The sequence below is a fragment of the Harpia harpyja genome, chromosome 2 (genome assembly GCF_026419915.1).
Source record: "Harpia harpyja isolate bHarHar1 chromosome 2, bHarHar1 primary haplotype, whole genome shotgun sequence".
In the NCBI taxonomy this organism is placed as follows: Eukaryota; Metazoa; Chordata; class Aves; order Accipitriformes; family Accipitridae; genus Harpia; species Harpia harpyja.
Window position 1 is genome coordinate 2,633,724 of NC_068941.1, and position 18,760 is coordinate 2,652,483.

Genomic DNA, 18,760 nt, shown 5'->3' on the forward strand with positions numbered 1-18,760 from the left:
ACTCATTTTAAGTATAAGCATCGAGAGACACTCGGAAGTGTTCCAGAAAAGTAAAATCTTGCTGAATTTTATGCTGACCTTTTGTAGAAATGCTCCATTTCCACCAGCAGCTCTGCTATTCCATCTGAATGTACACAAAACCCCCCTGCTAAGCATGCTTGAAGCATAAAAAGTGCTACCTTTATCATACAAAACCTTCTTGCTCTATGTCAGGCTTTCTGGGACAACCTCAGCTTTAGAACAGACAGAAAAAAAATCAAGTAAGACTTCACAGCAAATGGCGCTTGCCATTTGGCATCTTATATTTTGATACGGTAACTCTGGATATAGCACAACTTTTGATTAAGGTACTGGGAACAAAACAAAAATAAATAATAATAATAAAACTTCATCTCAGTTTTCACAGGAGACAATCAACAAAATCTACCTAGCAGCACCTTATTCCAGCTTTCCATATACCACTTGCGTATCTTTTGGTAAAGGTCCTCTATTTAATTAATAAAGTATCTATTTAAAAGGAAATTCATTAACTTCTGCGGACTTCAGCAATGTCCTGTGGATGTCATTACCACACTTTTCTTTACAGAAAATGCCAAGGTGACGAACGCCTTTTGGTAATCTTTCTCACTTGTTTAACACCGATTCTGTGGTACATAGAAACACAAGCTTTGGAGATTAAGGACACAAACCTGGTGAATGTATCTTATACATCACTACTTCATTGAGCTATCTCAGAATTCTGATCTACAAGGAACTTCTAGTCTTTACTAGAATATAAACCATTATTTTCTTCCCAATTTTTAAATACATTTTGTGCAACAACTCTCTTTTTATTTCTCACAATATTGTCTATATCATCCTATTGTATTCACTCGATCAACATCTGTATCTCTGTTGTCCGTGACCTTTTCAGAAAGGTGATTTCTCACCTCTTGCAAGGATCTGATCGTAGGCTGAAGACAGCAGCGCATCCTCTACTCGCACCGTCTCTGTGTAGAAGGATGTAGAAAGACAACATCAAAACTAGCACTACCAACAGCACTGAGATAGTCACGTACTTTGACAGTTTTGTATATTGAGGATTGATTAGGTGTAGGATTCCCCCATCCTCATTTCAGCTCTGCAAGAGAACACTGTTGCAAGGGAGAAAATTTCTCATAAAATCCACACGGTCTGAACCATAAAAGCTCGCACCCATATGTAGGAAAGAACAATTTCTCCCACTGCCACTGTAACCAGAGAACATAGGCAATAATCATACAGTACAGGCTGGCAAAGCACACAGTTGACTGTCATGCCTCCAAAGGACTCTATCTATGATAGGCAAAGTCAAGGTAGGAAGAGGCAATACATTCACTGCTTAAAAAAATCAGACAGACAGACCAACTTCTGTGCATGAACCCTTTTTCCATTTGTGAAATAGAAGCTTCTATATTTAAGCAGTCAAAAAATTTGCATGTTGATAACAGGCAGATCTTTTTTCAATAAAAAGACCTGGGAAAAGCAGAAAAACCCAGAATACATAGGATATTGGGACTGATGTTATTTTTTTCCACCAGTATGTATTATGGGAGAAGCGTCACAGTTTAAATAAATTTAATCCTAATCAAAGTCCATGAATTATTTTTTCCTTTATGAAGCATCCTTATGTTCTGGATTAGAAACATCAGGATTTGTGTTGTATTGATTTTTCAGCTTCACGTGCCACTGTCATTATCGTTTGTTTGGTAAAAAAAAAATTGCCTGCTTCAACAATGAGAGAAGGGATATTTATATGAGGCAGAAAAAGAAGAAAGGAGTTCTAAATTCAAATAAAAGCAGAAACACCAAGAAGCAAGCAGTAAAGGCAAATGGTGTAGTCACCTTCTATTTCCCTACTATCTAAAGCATCCAAGGAACCTGGAAAACAACAGAAGCTTTGGAAGCTTTCAGATTATCTTGAGCTTACTCGTACATCCAACTTTCTTGCAAAAAGGCATCCTATACTGCTCCTGAAACACCTGACTAGCCAGATTCTAGCTTTAGAAGACTACAGAAGTACACAGCACACAACAGAAATAACTGTATTAGTCTTACACTGTATTCCTCATGGTTGCTAAAGGCGATTTTCTCCCACCATTGCTGTCATTGTTGCAAAGATCCACAGAGGGAATGTCATTGTCTGACCTTGTTAATTCCTGAAGAATCCTCTTTAGATCCTGCAATGGTTCTTCCTTCAAAATGCCTGGCTTGGAAAGCATCTGAAATAAAATCATTCAGTTACAAAGTATTTATAAAGGCACTCTCTTCTTCAATTCTTACCTATACTCATCCAAAGTCTCATGTTTTTCCTCCCTCTACTCTTGTCTTACCAGTTAGAAACAGGGAAGATTTTTTTGTGATTTTAGTTAAGAAGTGTTGGAGGCTAGATGATGATAACTTGAAGACTGTCAAAATAGTCTCTGAATATGACTGCACTCTCATCTGGAAAGTCATCTGACAGAAATGTGTAAAGCAACTAAATGTGATCAAGGGAGAACATGGCTAACATCTGCGTTTTGAATAAATGTTGTAAAAAGGTTATGACTACTGTTTCAAGGTCGAAAAACATTAAAATAAGCCTTTAATTATGAAAGCTTCCCCCCACCCAATACAACCATTACCTTTTTCAATACTCAGAACCATTAATCTTTGCTTATGTGACAACTCTGTTTTCTCCTTTTTAACCTGTGATCCCAGGTATTACTGTACAGTACACAAACACAGCTCTGAAGACAGAAATACGAGTACATCAGGGTGTTTTCTAGGCACTCATTTCTATAACAGCTGAGTTGTCTGCAAATATAAACCACTTTATTGTCACAGCCATCCTGTGAGCTGAAGTGCAATATTATTCTCATTTTACTGATCAAGACTTGAGGCAAAAGCCTGTTCAAAGAATCCTTTCTTTCTGTGAAGAACTGGATTTTTCAGACTACTCAGCACTTCACAGGTTCAAAGCACTGCTCCCACTGACTTACGCAAGAAACATTTTGCTAACACGTTTTCATTGAAAAAAATTTCACTTCCAATTGGAACACACTAGTTTCAGCAGAGCTTATATGGAGAACAAATTCCTCAGCTTCATATTGGGTCAATGTGATACTGAGTCAGACCAAATCCTTCTTTCCCACATTCTGGCTAAGAAACCAGGCTACTGACCAGGTAGGGTCTCCGTCTCAAGTGTTGGAGCTGCTTCATTTTGTACAATAACTAATCGTGCAGGAACCAAGAATATTCAAGTAGACCTTGAATCAAGTTCTCCTACAAGCTGTTAAGTCCTCACCATGGTACTACATTAAAAAAATCAGTCCTTTTTCCTTCTTTATCCTCAGAAGTATAAACTGATTAACTCAAAGAAAAGAGAATGGGAGTGCCAGATGCTGCAGGGATTTCAAAGAATTAACTATCCTTTGTTCCTTGATGTAAATGTTTGTCACCACATCAGAAAGTAAAACAGAAAATACTACTAAAAATATCTGCGCTAACTTGTAGTCTACAGATTTTGAGGTAAAAACTAATTAAAAGACCTCTACCAATTTCTGTGAGAGATACATCAGGTCCCTTTTGGAGAATTATACAAAATCTAAACAGAAAATACCAAAAAGTTGTGGGTTTTTTTGCATGAGATCGGAGTTGAAGTTTTCTGCAACGAAAAATTAGAACAACACTAGCATTTAAGTAATCTAAATGTAGATGTACAAAAACAAAAGGAAGGACAATGATGTGTCTTTTAGGATAAAATTGGTCAAAATCAGTGAAAGCCAGCTTGGAGGACAATGTAAGTATTAAAAGCTACTACGGGTCAATCAGATGATGAAATTTATCAGGAACTATGTACAAGACTATTTTCACTGCCAAATATAAGTGATTTACAGCAAGTAAAGTACTAGCAAAAAAAAAAAAAAAAGTGAAAACCAAACTGCTTACAGATCAGTACCTTCCATTTTAATAGTTGATAAATGTTATTGGTGATAGAGGTAAGTTAAACTCCTATTACAATCTATAGAATTTCTGGACTGTCCAGCTGGTTTTTACATGTATTTCGCAAACAGAAAAAAAGATCTTCTGAAAGGCCGTAATGTACAAGAAGCTACAGAAAATGGTTTTACCTTTGGTGTTAAGAATTTACTCTCGGACACTCCTACCAGATACTCTCCCATTCAGAAATTCCATGTTATTTCAACCCTTTGGAACATCCCTGTTTCCCATGCAGTTTCCCATTTCGAGGCAGGTACTCACAGGAGGGGCACAGCTGGCCAAGTTCAGGGAAGGTGACACGACAGCAGAGTGCAGGTGGGAAAGAGGCACTATGTGCCGCAGCTTGCCTGAAGCAGAAGCTGATGAGTAGCCCGGGCCCTGCAGCTCCTGCAGAAAAACATTAGCCAAGCAGAACAATCAAGTATAGCTAAGCTGAATAAATGGGTATAGACAGCATGCCCTCTCTAACAGGGCATCTCTTTTAGTCAAATCTTTTATAATATGTAGCACTCAATTCTCAAAACACTTCCTAGTATTTATTAGCTGTGCTCAGACATAAACCTTTTAGTGACTGAACTGGGTGCCAAGAGTGGCAGTTTCATTTATTTTCAGAATTTTAATATATGCTCTGGAATCATTCAAGTGGAGGACATCTCAGGGCCACCACAAAATTAAAGTGTCCCACAGTTCTTGTACCTTTTTTCCTCCACTTGGGTGAGAATTTCTTTCACTGGAATATGAGATTCCCCACCTTTGCCACTGTTCATATAAAGTACTTTTGTATCACTTAAGTAGATTTGTATTTTGAATGTAGTATTTCAATTCTCACTCAAAACTAGCAACTGGGGTGGGTGACTAAAATTAGTAATTTCTTATGCCGAAATTACTGTTCCAAGTGTACTGTTCATTTATAGCAGTAGTTTCACTGCAGCCTTCACAGTCTATGGTTATAAATAAGGCAAAGGTAAATAATATTCTCTATTAAACTCATTAGTAAAGATAGAGATTAGACTAAATCTATTGGGCAATAAAAATTCTGGGCTCTATAATAGAGACACTGGCTTTACGTTACTGCATGATTTTCCCTCAACCCTATCTTTCACTAATGCTGTATAGCTCAACAGATGTCAATTACGTGTCTTCCTTTTTCTGTCCCAGATGCCTCATGACCATATTTCCTTTCCCCTTGCTAACAACTCTTTGCTTTTTAAAAATGATTTTTCTTTTGTGTGCTGCCTAACGAATTAGCATAATCAAATTAAACTCAGAGCCCTTGTTTGCAGCCTGTATGTAGCTTTAAGGTTGCTAGTTTTATTTCAGGCCTGAAGAAGGATGTGGGTGCCCAAAAGCTTGTTAGTGCTTTCTATCTCTAACAGTTACACTAGTAAAAGACAACCCTACAGACCTCGTTCTCTCAATTAATTTTTCATAATAATGCCATGAACATTTCTAGCTTTTATTTGCCTAGGGCCACAAGAAAATGCTTAAGTGTCACTGAAACCAACGCTTAGCAGCTGAAGCATGTGGTGCCATATTCCTGTAGCTGTTTAAGTTTTTGTTGCCCTTACTGTAAATAGCACTTCCAAGTAACTGAAATTATGGACATGACTTGTGCAGCAGTGAGGTATTCCATGTAAAAAAAGGTTTCAGAACACAAACTTTTTAGAGTACTTTGCAATAAATAGGGTTAAACCTAAAGTTAGAACACAAAGTAAATGCATCTAACTTTATACCATGCTTCTCAGTAACGTACTTACTTTTACATCTAGAGTATGCTGCAGTCTGAAGCGCATAGCTTCTTGCTCCTGACACTGGATTATGCACTGACATTCTGCAAATTGCATGGATGCCTGTAAGAGAGGATAGAAGAGGCATAAATTAATTTTGCTCACTTTCTGTGGATTACACTCTTTCCCGTTTTCTTTCTGATAAACAAGGTACACATACAGATGCTATATTTATCCACTGCTATTAGTATAAAAATACTGCAATATGACCAGATGCCTTTCTTGATAGGCTTACAAAAGCAACTGACTGGTTATGTGATCCTAGTAGCCACAATATGCACATCATAATATCGCAGAAGGGAGCTAATCCTGTCAGGGACAGTCCTAGACCTACTGAACACCTTTGGGATTAGAAAATTCAACTGTGCTAATAGTGCAAAACTATACTCAAGGTTTTAAAATGGATGGCCGATAACTTTGTTGACCTATCTTGGTTGTTACATACTCTTTCTTCTTTAAAAAGTTTACTCTGAAAAGGTGTGAGAAGATCTAAGCCAAACCACAAAAAGAGAGAGATCGATCTTCATGAACCAGACTGCTTTTATCACTCTAGCAGAGTTCCCTCTTAGGTTTTAAAATAAAAATAGCTACATTATTAGAAACTGACTCTCTTTCTATGCGTCTTTATGATTGTCACTGAGGCATCGGCAGGCCCCCTGAGGCACTATGCATGTATCATTACAAGCAGCAGCTTTTTGAACATTTAACTCTGAACCATTAATGACAAGCAAGAGGGCCAATTACACTTTATGATGTTTATACAATGGATGCTCTGCAATGGTATATACTAGCATCCCATCAGATGACACAGTACAACCTGTACTAATTTCTAAGAATTGTTACTCAGTGTACCTTATATGCCAGTTTTCAGTGAGCACTTGCCCCTACTGTCTCGGCTCCTTTGTCAGTTGGCTGGTACTGTGCACAATGATAGTACTACAAAGGAAGTTTCTAGTGTCAAGCATTTTAAGTGAGAATTGCCACACTTGGGAGGAAGTATCACAGTTACTTTTTTTTTTTTTTTTTTTTGAGTAATAAAGCTATTTGAGAGTGACACCTTACATGAAATTTACATCTGAAAAGCTAGAATTCTGAGTAGCTGAAAAGGACTCTTCCTTCTGGAAGAGCAGCAGCTTACCTGTAGGACACCTGGGATTTATGTGCTAGTCAGACCAAAATCTAGAACCTGGCCTTAAGAGTCAGGTACGTCAGCAACACAAACGTCAACTAAAAAAGGCAAATGAAACAACACAACGTCCTTAAAAATGTCCCTCACCCAGCCACAGCTGGCTGACTAAGGCCCCAGAAAGGGCTGAACATGGACAACTGTGTTGAGTCAGCATGTGTCAATGCTCAGTTCCAGTGGAGCCCCTGTTATATGGAACAGTAGTCTCTCTCACCAGAGAAAGGAGCTGTGCCAAGAGCCAGCAGAAGGTCTGGAAGGTCTATCTACTGCCTGGAAGGTCAATCTGCTTTAAATTCCCTGCAGTTCATACTTCCCTGAGCTAGTAAGGAGTAAATCAAGAATTCTCTTAATGAAAATAGAAGCCTTTTCCAATTAAAAAAACAGAAGACAGTCTTAACTGTAGATATCTCTTCAGGTTAGTATCTTAAAGTACATGTGAACAGAACATATTAAATACAACCTAGGTAAGAGGTCAGACATTTTTTCTTCCCAACTGTCTGTTGAGGAAAGCACCCAGTAGTCTCACTGAACTGAAAGCTACCTTAAATTACCTTATCAAGGGCTGTCTCCATCTTAGATATTTTTTCTTTCAGATGTTTGCTTTGTGATCTCAGGATCTGCAGTTCCCCAGCAATCTTGGTATTTTCTGCTGTAATATAGCTCAATTCTTGACTTAGTTTACTATTTTCTTCTCTGAGGTAATGTTTTTCCTGAATTTAAGATGAGGTCAACAAAGTATGAGTCAAAAATTTATAACTACCTACATTATACATACTTGTTTTCTGCAATTTTTTTTTCTTTGAAAGATCTTAATTAACCCTTTCAGAAGCTTAACCATTGCATCTTGCAAAAAGGTGAGGTTTTGCAACAAGAACATAGGTCTTATAAAGAAAAGTACAATTGGACTGGTCCTGACGAAATAGTATCCCAGATTTCAGACCCATTTTGAAACTGCAATTTTCAGCTTCAGGATCCAAAGCAAGTAAGGAAGGACAGGTTATAGTGAACAGATATAAATGATCATTCAGTAAACTCCAACTATTGGTAACTGAATGATTTATCACAGAAAATGCTAGAAAGATCTCAGTATGCTAGACAGAGCCTGACATAGAGAGTTAACAACCAGAACTGCAAAGAACCGCCTCAGAAAAGAAAGAGGGGAAGCACTGTGGGCCAAATTCAGAAGGATACAGAATGCATTAGTTGACATTTTTAAAAATAACTGATATTTAAGAGCCTGATTCTCATTGAAACTAGTACTGTTCTTTCACAGAGAACAAATATGAATTAAAACCTGTCTACACAAAATACTAATTTCTGTGGTGGAGATATTCCCTGATACATGCTAGCCAGACGACAGGGAAGGTGCCCATTACATCAAATAAAATTCTCTTCGGCCCTTCTTGGGCCAATTGTGCTGTTGGCCGTGCATTTCTCCAACGAAAAATTTCTCTAAATACAGTTAAATACTTTTACAGGGAGCTCTTGTGACCTTAGCTGCATTTGTCATTGCCTCTTCCAAGAATTTAATCTTGCTCTGTAATGCATCTATCTGTCCCCGCTTGACTGTGATCTGCTTCTGCATTCCCACTGCAACTTTCATAGCTGTAAAAGAAAAGGTTAATTCTCAATGAATAACATTGATTATGTATTCTGAGTTCTGACCAAAGACTCTGGAAGTCAGTTATCAGCAATATGTTAGAATAAGTAAGTTGAACCAGGATCCCACAGTCACTTATGTGCACAAACCACCCACTAGAATCAGCTGGAGTTTTGTCCAAGGTAGTGGCACCAGACCCATCACACACACAAGACAAGTGTCGTGGTTTAACCCCAGCCAGCAACTAAACACCACGCAGCCGCTCACTCACTCCCCCCCACCCAGTGGGATGGGGGAGAAAATTGGGAAAAGAAACAAAACCCGTGGGTTGAGATAAGAACAGTTTAATGGAACAGAAAAGAAGAAACTAATAATGATAATGATAACACTACTAAAATGACAACAGTAATAATGAAAGGATTGGAATGTACAAATGATGCGCTGTGCAATTGCTCACCACCCGCCGACCGACACCCAGCCAGTCCCCCGAGTGGCGATTGCCCGCCCCCACCTCCCAGTTCCTATACTAGATGGGACGTCACATGGTATGGAATACCCCGTTGGACACTTTGGGTCAGCTGCCCTGGCTCTGTCCTGTGCCAACTTCTTGTGCCCCTCCAGCTTTCTGGCTGGCTGGGCATGAGAAGCTGAAAAATCCTTGACTTTAGTCTAAACACTACTGAGCAACAACTGAAAACATCAGTGTTATCAACGTTCTTCGCATACTGAACTCAAAACATAGCACTGTACCAGCTACTAGGAAGACAGTTAACTCTATATCCCAGCTGAAACCAGGACAAGAAGATGACAGCATTCCCTGGAAATACGCATAAAGATCACCTAAGAAAACTCAACTCATGGTTTAAGTTTTACGGTATGTAGTAAACGATAAAACAAAAACATGCTGTCATCTGCAATACTTTTTATTTATTTCACAAAATATCTGGAATATTATTATACCAGCTATTGAGGGATCAATACTTACAAGAACCCTCTTGTTAAAAAGACAAACGTGTGTGATTTTGGGGAAGTTCAATCCGTAATTACCATTGCCATCAGATCCCTCCATAGTCTTTAGAGCAGTCCTGGTCTGTTCCAGTTCAGCTTGGGCAGATTTCAACTGCATTTTCAGTCGGTTTGCAGTATTTTTCATCTCCTCAATTTTACCCTGGTAATTCCTCTTCAAATCTTCAAATCCCTCTGGTGAGAGTAAGTGAAGATTTAAATTATAGTGACAAAAAAATTATCATTCTTCTAGACTAAGATTACTGACTGGCTGCCTACTCTCTTTAAAGGAGTATTAGATATGCAGAGAGCTAAGACATAAAGCAAATAACACCCACTGCTACCAAATGCACAACTAGTAGTTCATTGTCTTGCATGTCAGTTTCACCAGAAACAAATGTGTTCTTCGGTTGCGCGCCAAAGCAACAGTTCAAGAAAGTGATATAAATCCACATTTCTGAGTTCCTGCTGCTAGAACCAACCGCATATTGTGGAAGTTAAGCGTCTTGGTGAGAGACAGCATTTTGCCCTGATCATTCTTCTCTCCAGCCACACTTACAACCAGACTTAGGTCTGAACTGATCTAATTTGTCAAGCATTTCCCCGCAACTCTGCTTCTCAGCTCTGTTTCTTATATCTCTCTTCAACTCCTCTTATGTCACCCATACCACTACAAGCCAGCCAGCTGTGTGCTCAGACTCTTTATCAACAGCTTGGCCCTAATTCCTCTGTGGTCATTCACTCCAATAAGCCCTCCCTAAATCTCATTCACCCCAATAGTACTATAGAAACCTAAAGCACACCTTCCACGTGAAATCACAGTATCTGTTTAATTCTTACAAAACTTAATGAGTTTAGTAGTATAGCTGAGTTGTGAAGAAATAAAAGTTACCAATGTGTATTTTATAAGAGTACAGGGGTGCATAGAGAGCAAAGCAAGTGAACAGTATCATCTGGCTGGCTGCAGTGCAAATTTAACAGAGGATCTCCCTGACTTTTGGTGGTTGCCTTGGGTCCAGCCCCTATATATATATATTTATTTTTTTTTAAGTATTATCTCAACTGGCTTCCCAAACATTAGTTGTGAAAACAGTGGAGTTAGAACATGAACTTTTAAATAACATTGTAGCAGAACTACAACAAACACAAACCTAGCTCTACTGTAATTTGACCATAGATGGTTAATGGGATCCACTAGTGTTCTTAAGTAACACTCAGGGAAAAGTGCTCAAGTTTCTATTCTGTGATTTACTAGATCTGCTTCTTTGGTCTCCAGAGTCAGGTGGTTTAAGTATTTTCGCTCAGGGTAGTGAGTGACTGCCATAAGGATTGTATTCCCATCGTTCTGTGCCAGAATTCCAAACTATGACATTGCTCTCTGAAGCAATCTGACCATCCTGTGCTGGCAGGGAACCTCCTGCTGTACCAGCAGCCATATTTGGATTCAGCAAGCAAGCTGCTCTTATTTTTAACGTCAGCCCAATTTAGCAGCTATCAGAGCTGAGCTAAGTTGAGCCTCCCTACCTGCAAGGCCAGCCAGCTCACTCCGACTGGCTTGGAGTTCATTCATTAGCTGGTCTTTCTCTAGTTTCGTATCATTAAGTGCACGGAGCCTCTCAGTGCATGTGTTAACCAGTTTAACCTTTTCCAGTTCCAGCTCACTCAGTCTGGCCTCCAGTTCGTTTATTCTAGCTTCTTTCTCGTCCTTTGCAATCTACTTACATAGAAAACAATAGTAACTATGTGTTATATACATCATTATATAAAATAACCATAAAGACGTGCAGACATCATCATTACTTCAAATCTCAGCTGTCAGAGAACAGTTTGGGGCAAGAAAGAAAAACAGAGTAAAACAGACAAATTACTTTTGAGAACATTGCTAATCCAGGCAAAAAGGGTACAATAGAATCCCATCTGATGGCTTTACAGCATGTTTAACCTTACCAGGTGCACAATATGAAAATGATTTCCATCCTCTTGTAGCTATAGCTCCATACTCACTCCTAATGCTCAACGGTCTTCTCACAGAAGAGGATGACATTCTCTATCTGGAGTGAATTTTTTCTGAACATGCTGACCTGCATAAGACTACCGTATCCTGTAATTCTTGTCTGAGAAATAACCACTCATAAACAGTGTCCTCCATTTGGAATTTTGAGTGCTCACTGTCTTGTTATTTCTCAGTAACACTTCGTATTTCTGGTTCTGCTACTGGTGTGGACAATTGTGTCACCGAGGACAGCACATTACATTCCAGCTTTCATAAGCCTTTTGGCAACTGCTTTTCACCAGTGAATTATTCCTTTTTGGTGGTAATGTGATAATATTATTCTTCTCTGCCCACTAACTCTTTTAGTGCTGTTAGGATTCAAAGTGCATTGCTGGACCTTCTTTAAAACCACTATATTAGCACATTAAGATATAGATTTAAAAACAGAAAATATTTACTGTCTTACAGAGACATAAATACAGCATCATTTGCACACCTTAAGTTCTTCTACTTTGACTTTCCAGTCATTTATTTCTTTTATAAACTGAGATTTCTCAACTTCCATTGCTCCAGCAGTTCGACTGTACTGGCCCACAATCTGGGTCATGTTATCAATTTGCTTTTGGAAGACCTCAATAATCCTTTCCTTCTCTAACACCTGCAGTTTCAGTGTTTCACACTCTGACTGCACATTATGTAAACAGTCCTCTTCATTCTTCAGATGCTGGAGTTCCTGCATCCTACTGCCAAGTTGTGAATGTAGCTTCTTGATTTCCTTACTGGTAACCTCAAGGGCTCTCTCTTTCTCCTGCAGACAGGCTGTCAGAGTTGACAATGTTTTCTCAGCAGTCTCCAAATTGATCTGTTTGGCTGTAAGATCTTCTTTAACTTTACAGAGCATTTCCTTGGTTGACTCCAGTTGGACAGTCAAAGAGGAGATTCTTCCAATGCTTTCTTTTTTTTCCTTAACTGCAGCCATCTGAATAATAGCAATAGAAGGATCAACCAAGAGAAATGTTTATTTCTACCTTTAGAATTCCCTTTCACATTTCTGGTTTTCTACAGTTCATCTTAAACATCTGAGTTTTACAAGAAAATTAGGTCAGCATGGTCTGATCTACAATGACTGTGATTCTTCTGGTTTTCTTTCCTCTTTCTCCATTTTAATAAATGAAGTATTGCTTAGAACATTGGGTCTTTAATCACAGAAAACTAAAAATGTTAAACCGATGTTAAAAAAAAAAAAAAAAAAATCAACCGGAAACGTTAGTACAAAATTTAGAGCAGTTGAGGCTAAAGAACTTTAAGTGTTAAAACTCGACTGACTGCACTGTAAGTTGGGGGGAAAAAAGTATGTATATGAATAATTTATTACTGATTTTATTCCTGCAGGCAGCAATGGGCACCATTTAAAGCACAAAGTACTGTGACTCAGGAACTTCTAATAGAACAAAATAGAAACAGAAGAAAAGAATGAACTTCCTGGTGGGAGGATGTTAAAGGAAAAATATTAGATTGAGAAAATGTAGAACAAAGTGTGCGGTAGCACAAGCCTGTGGTTCGGTAGAAAACAAAGGAATTAACTTGATCTTTACTCATAATGCAAAGTGGATTACCTAATTACAGCTCATTTTTGAGGGTCTGAAGTCTTGAAGAAAGGAGAACGTACTACAAGTCAGTGTCTAGGAATCTGCTTTGTCAGAAGTAATTCTTTCTGACATAGCGCTGCATTTCAGCTTAGGGTTATAAACCCGAACTTCATTACGTCTTCATTAAGCACTACATAAAGTAAGGCATTATGAAGGCCTTTAATGTGCTAATTATTCTTACAGAAGTGCTCACTACCAAAACCACTACCTTCAATAGTTTGTTTGTTATGTCTGGCAGCATCAAACTTTCTGGAAATTTAAAAAAATGTTGCTTTGGAAGTTTACATTCAAAATCAAACACATTATCAGCAGAACATTCATTTTCGTCTAAGGCAGGTACGTCAAAAATCCAAGATTAAAAATAACGCTTCTAATTCCTCAACAGTGTTGTGGTTTAACCCCAGCCAGCAACTAAGCACCACACAGCTGCTCACTCACTCCCCCCCACCCAGTGGGATGGGGGAGAAAATTGGGAAAAGAAGCAAAACTCGTGGGTTGAGATAAGAACGGTTTAACAGAACAGAAAAGAAGAAACTAATAATGATAATAACACTACTAAAATGACAACAGTAATGATAAAAGGATTGGAATGTACAAATGATGCGCCGTGCAATTGCTCACCACCCGCCGATCGACGCCCAGTTAGTCCCCGAGCGGCGATTCCCCCCGCCCCCCACTCCCCCCAGTTTATATACTGATGTGACATCACACGGTATGGAATACCCCGTCGGACACTTTGGGTCAGCTGCCCTGGCTGTGTCCTGTGCCAACTTCTTGTGCCCCTCCAGCTTTCTGGCTGGCTGGGCTTGAGAAGCTGAAAAATCCTTGACATTAGTCTAAACACTACTTAGCGACAACTGAAAACATCAGCATTATCAACATTCTTTGCATACTGAACTCAAAACATAGCACTGTACCAGCTACTAGGAAGACAGTTAACTTTATCCCAGCTGAAACCAGGACAAACAGTAAAGAGAGATGAAGGTCAGATTAATAGGAAAAAAATGCAAATTCTGACTGTCATGTATCTGCCTCTTTGGAAGGAAAATTTTGGCACATGAGCTCCAGAGACCTCCCAACCATGGTAACCAGAGTCACAGTATTTCTATCTGAAGTACAGCCCCCAGGTTGGTGCACTTTCTGTCCTGAACACTATCACGCTGCAGTTGCTCACCAACCTGGCGCTCCATTTGTCTGCAACATTCAGTCCTCATTTCCTTCACTGTGTTTTCCATGCACTGCAACTGTATGTTTTTGTTGTCTAGTTGCTTCCTTAGATGGTCAATGGTGATGCTGCTGTCTGTGTTCCGATCCCAAAATCGCTTGTTCTGCTCTTTTTCTAGGCTTAACTCTATGTCTTTTTTATGAAGTTCAGTCTACAAGAGATTAAAGTCATCTCCCTTCTTGAATCACATTTAGGATTTTTTTTGTTCCTTCTCTTAACATTAGCAACACTCAATTACACAATTACATATCTGAAAAGGGACTACTGCATGCATTTACACTTCGCAGAAGACAGGAATATTGGCTAAACTAGTCTGGCACCTCCCATATGTTTTCTTCCAACAAAGCAGTAACTTTCAGCTTTATATATTGCTGCTGTAATTATTTTGAACCATTAACACCTCAATGCTGACGTCTTTCATGTCATTTATATCCATCCCAAAATAAGTATAAGCTACAAAATGAAAAAAGATTATATTGTGTCAACATCAAATGAAAAACAATGAAGCACTACATTACATGCCAAGGAAGGCTGCTCTTGATATTACCGCTAATAAGAATTGTTCATTGCTTGTTTCATTCCATGCAGTAATTTGTCACATGTTCTCCAGAGCTCAAATCTTTTCTACCTCAGACATAATCCTAACAGTACATAATTGAAATTATAAATGATAATTTAAAATGTAAATATTGAAAATACTAACATACACATTTTAGAGCTACCAATTTCCAAAATATGAATTTAAAATATGCCCAAACTGAATTATCAATAGGCATTTCTGCCAATCATAGCTTTTGCTATTGTTAGCTATCTGTATATTGATAAAGCTGAAGTAAAGAACTAAGTAGGAAGCTCAGAGAATGGCAGAATGAAAACATGAACTGAAGACACAGAAACAAAAGGAATCCTAAAATTAGATTCCTAACCTTCAATCATGCAATGATTATTCTGACTCCAGACTTCTCTATAGGTATGTACAATCTGTACAAAAAGATTTACACTAACATATTCTTGAATAGAAGAACACCATATGGAATGAAATAAAGTCAACACCTCCTTCAGAAGCACTGTGACACTAACTGGGCAAACCAACCTAATGAAACCACACAAACTAGTATCCCAACATTCAGTCATTAAGGAATTACCTCATGTAAGAAAAAAGCAAGGCCAATTATAGTACATGAAGCCAGTTGTGATGAAACCAACCCTATGTGGCAAAATTTTTTTATGCTGTCTGTTCAATTTGTGTACATTCTCAACCAGTTACAAAGGAATGTTTAGTACTGTTAGGAAAATCCTGGATATGTCTTCCAAAATAAGGACCAAGGCTCCTTAACAGAGGGATCTAAACTGTGAGGTTAAAGTGAAGGTGGCTCAGCATCTTTAATATGGTTTGCATAGGATTCAAGGATTTTGAATTTATGACAAAGTTAACCTTAATTCTGAATGTCCTGCATTGCTAATGGAAAAGGTCTTTGGAAAACTTTCTTCACACCTAATTCAAATTTCTAGTAAAAAATAATCCTCAAACTTATTTATAAGGGGGCTGCTGCCCTTCGGAAACAAGCAACATGCAAATCTAAACACCAAGCAGTAAGGAGAGGCTTTTAGAAAGCAAAATTTTTTTCAATACTATCACTTGTTTTTACCAACAATTGATGAATCTGGTCATTCAGATTTCCAGATTCTTGGCTGCATTGATCCTGTTCTGTCTGAGCTTCTGCTATTTCAGACTGAGCTAGGTGCAACTGCTTCTCAAGATCTTCAACCTAGAACACAGACAAATATTCATTAAGAACTATCTTAATGTATTCTATTTTAAACAGTACATCAGATTTCTTCTAGTTTTCTTCTAAGTTCTACTTGAAAGAAGTCCAAATGTCATCTTTTGGCTCAGCAGTTACTCCCTAGCTGTATTCAGAATTGTGTTGTCTTCTTTGAGTAATTAAGCTCAATTTCATTGCAGAGTTAACTAAGGTTCCTGAGAATGAATTGGCTTCCACCCTGATCCATAACTCTTCAAAAAATTCCTTACCTATGCCATAAACATTGAATGGAATGGGAAAAGAGCCACTTCAGAAAAAAAAGTTCAAGCTCCTTGCTTGATTTGCAGTACTACTAGTCAGAAAAGCCAATATAATGCAAGTGTAAGTAAAACGCAATTTATATGGAATCATTCAGTAAGAAAATACATGAAAACTCCTACAGTGCTCTTCTAATAAATACTTTAGGATCTGCAACCTCTCTTTTGGCTAACACCAAAATCTGGGCATTTCCCTTCTACTTCCTTAAAAAACATTTCTTCAGCTTGTGACAAAAGCAATAATCTCTTCCCTTCCTCTTCTGCCCCCCACCCCCTCTTTCATGCATTTGATTATAATGATGACATAATTCTTCTCAATTAGGAATGGACCATTTATGCAGGGCTAGTCCCAAAACCTCATGTCCTTCACCAAATGGGGGCTGGGAAGATCAGGATGATATGACAGGATGTTTCCAAGAAAAGTTCTGAAGATCTTCTTAGGATGTTTTCCTTCCCCAAAATCAGAAGTCTTCTCTTCCCAGAGCTCCAATGCCTAAGCAGCAGAAGGGGCATTATGAGGGCCTTTTCTTCCTGTCATTGCTCGAGCTCCTTTTTGAAAGGGGTGTCTCTCATCTTGTGGAGCCCTCCATCAGAAGCAGAAATCTCCCAAAGTCCTAGATGACTTCCCCCTGAAACCCTCTTTACACAACTACTCCATATTTCCACACAAAATCCAAGCCTGAAGTACACCCTCGATGGAGTTCAACAACTGTGTACAACATTATCAATAAGGCTTTCACAGTAACAGAAAGAGCTGTCCTCACACAGGGCCTTTCCTGTACAATTAAGTTAATTTAGGGAGAATTTGGTCCCAAGCATATATTCAGCCATATTCACTTTGTTTTTAATGATACAGTGACATTCTTCAGACACACTTAGGCCTAACAGCAGGTTTTATGTAGCTACGGCAGGGAGGTATATTCCTTCACTATGAATACGTTACAAAATCTAGACGCAAACATGTTTTGCTCCAAGTGGTAGTCACTTTCTCTGAAAGGATGCAACTTCTGGCAGCGTATGAGATGATGGACCAGTCTACAACACTTTTTAATTATTAACATAGGCATATCCAAACAGAACACTTACATATTTACATTTATATCCACTAAGTAAAGTACCAGATTTTCTGACTGCTGAAACCATCTGGTATCAACAACTTACAGTGGCTTTAGTTTTCACCTATTCCCTTGAAAATTTTAGTTGCTAAGGTGTTTACCTACCAGAGAAGCTGCAGAGAAATGCTTGTTGCAAAAGACAGACATACAGTTGTAAAACCTTTATTTAGATTCTCTCTCACACCTTCCCAGGAATGACTCCACATAACAGCCTGAGATCAAATGATCTCCAGCTATCAACTTGTCTCTCACTAAAGTCTACGTTAGCAACTCAGTGTATTACACTTCCTATTCAAAAACAATTTTTATTGGACCAAGTAGTATATACTATTATTTTACAGATACACAAAACCAACATTTTCTAGAGTTGGTAGACTGTGAAAATTCGCCTTAAATTGATTCCCAGTTTCCAATTTTACATCTGAGGTAAACATCATGAAAGGGAACAGACCTAAGGAATATACACTGCACTTACAGCTATATATGTGATATGACCTTATGCTGCGCATTGCATAATTTAAATCAAAGCATTTCAGGTAAACAGACCTAACATGAAAAGCATACCGTGTATTATACTCTTCCTTGAGGATGAAATACAGTAATGGAGATTAATTTAATTTACAAATTCTCCATAGTTCAGTTATGATGCTGTGAAAAGTCACTTTTGGTACTGACTAGTGTGAGTTTTGATACATGTGAATCAATGGAATTGATAAAACTGGAAACCTACAGAAATGATGAAACACAAAGTCCTTCCTGCTGTGCTTTACAGTGCAAGTACACGTACACCATGGCTCCACAGGCTTGACCTGCACATCCCTCCCATTCCATTCTCAGACCTTTTTGGATCAGAGACTATCAGCTCTGCCAAACTTCACAGCACTCCTGTGACCTGAACTTTCCAATAGTATGTAGGAGAAGGATACCTGAATCCTCATGACTTGTAATCTAAGCTGGATGTGGATCCACCAAGCATTTCTGCATGGGTCAGTTCCACTAATTTTTAAAGGGAGTGGAGAGCAACTGCTTTCAGGTCATTTTCTAAGGAAAACATGAATTATCTTTCACCAAAAATAAGGAAAAATTTAAAAGATATTCAAACTGTTTGTAAAACTGGA

General features: G+C 38.4%; 1 protein-coding gene across 2 annotated transcripts in view; it reads right to left on the reverse strand.

Moving 5' to 3' along the window:
• Positions 1–18,760, reverse strand: part of CCDC158 (coiled-coil domain containing 158) — a 30,246-nt gene that overhangs the window by 6,761 nt on the left and 4,725 nt on the right. The window contains exons 6-16 of one of the 2 annotated variants that reach the window (XM_052812589.1): positions 16,094–16,213; positions 14,398–14,595; positions 12,067–12,549; positions 11,102–11,291; positions 9,620–9,772; positions 8,465–8,577; positions 7,524–7,682; positions 5,733–5,849; positions 4,261–4,386; positions 2,077–2,240; positions 930–989 (exon numbers count right to left, since the gene is read on the reverse strand). In XM_052812589.1, coding sequence (XP_052668549.1) covers positions 930–989; positions 2,077–2,240; positions 4,261–4,386; positions 5,733–5,849; positions 7,524–7,682; positions 8,465–8,577; positions 9,620–9,772; positions 11,102–11,291; positions 12,067–12,549; positions 14,398–14,595; positions 16,094–16,213 — 1,883 coding nt within the window. The remainder of the gene's footprint in view (positions 1–929; positions 990–2,076; positions 2,241–4,260; positions 4,387–5,732; positions 5,850–7,523; positions 7,683–8,464; positions 8,578–9,619; positions 9,773–11,101; positions 11,292–12,066; positions 12,550–14,397; positions 14,596–16,093; positions 16,214–18,760) is intronic. The other variant, XM_052812598.1, reaches the window with a different exon arrangement.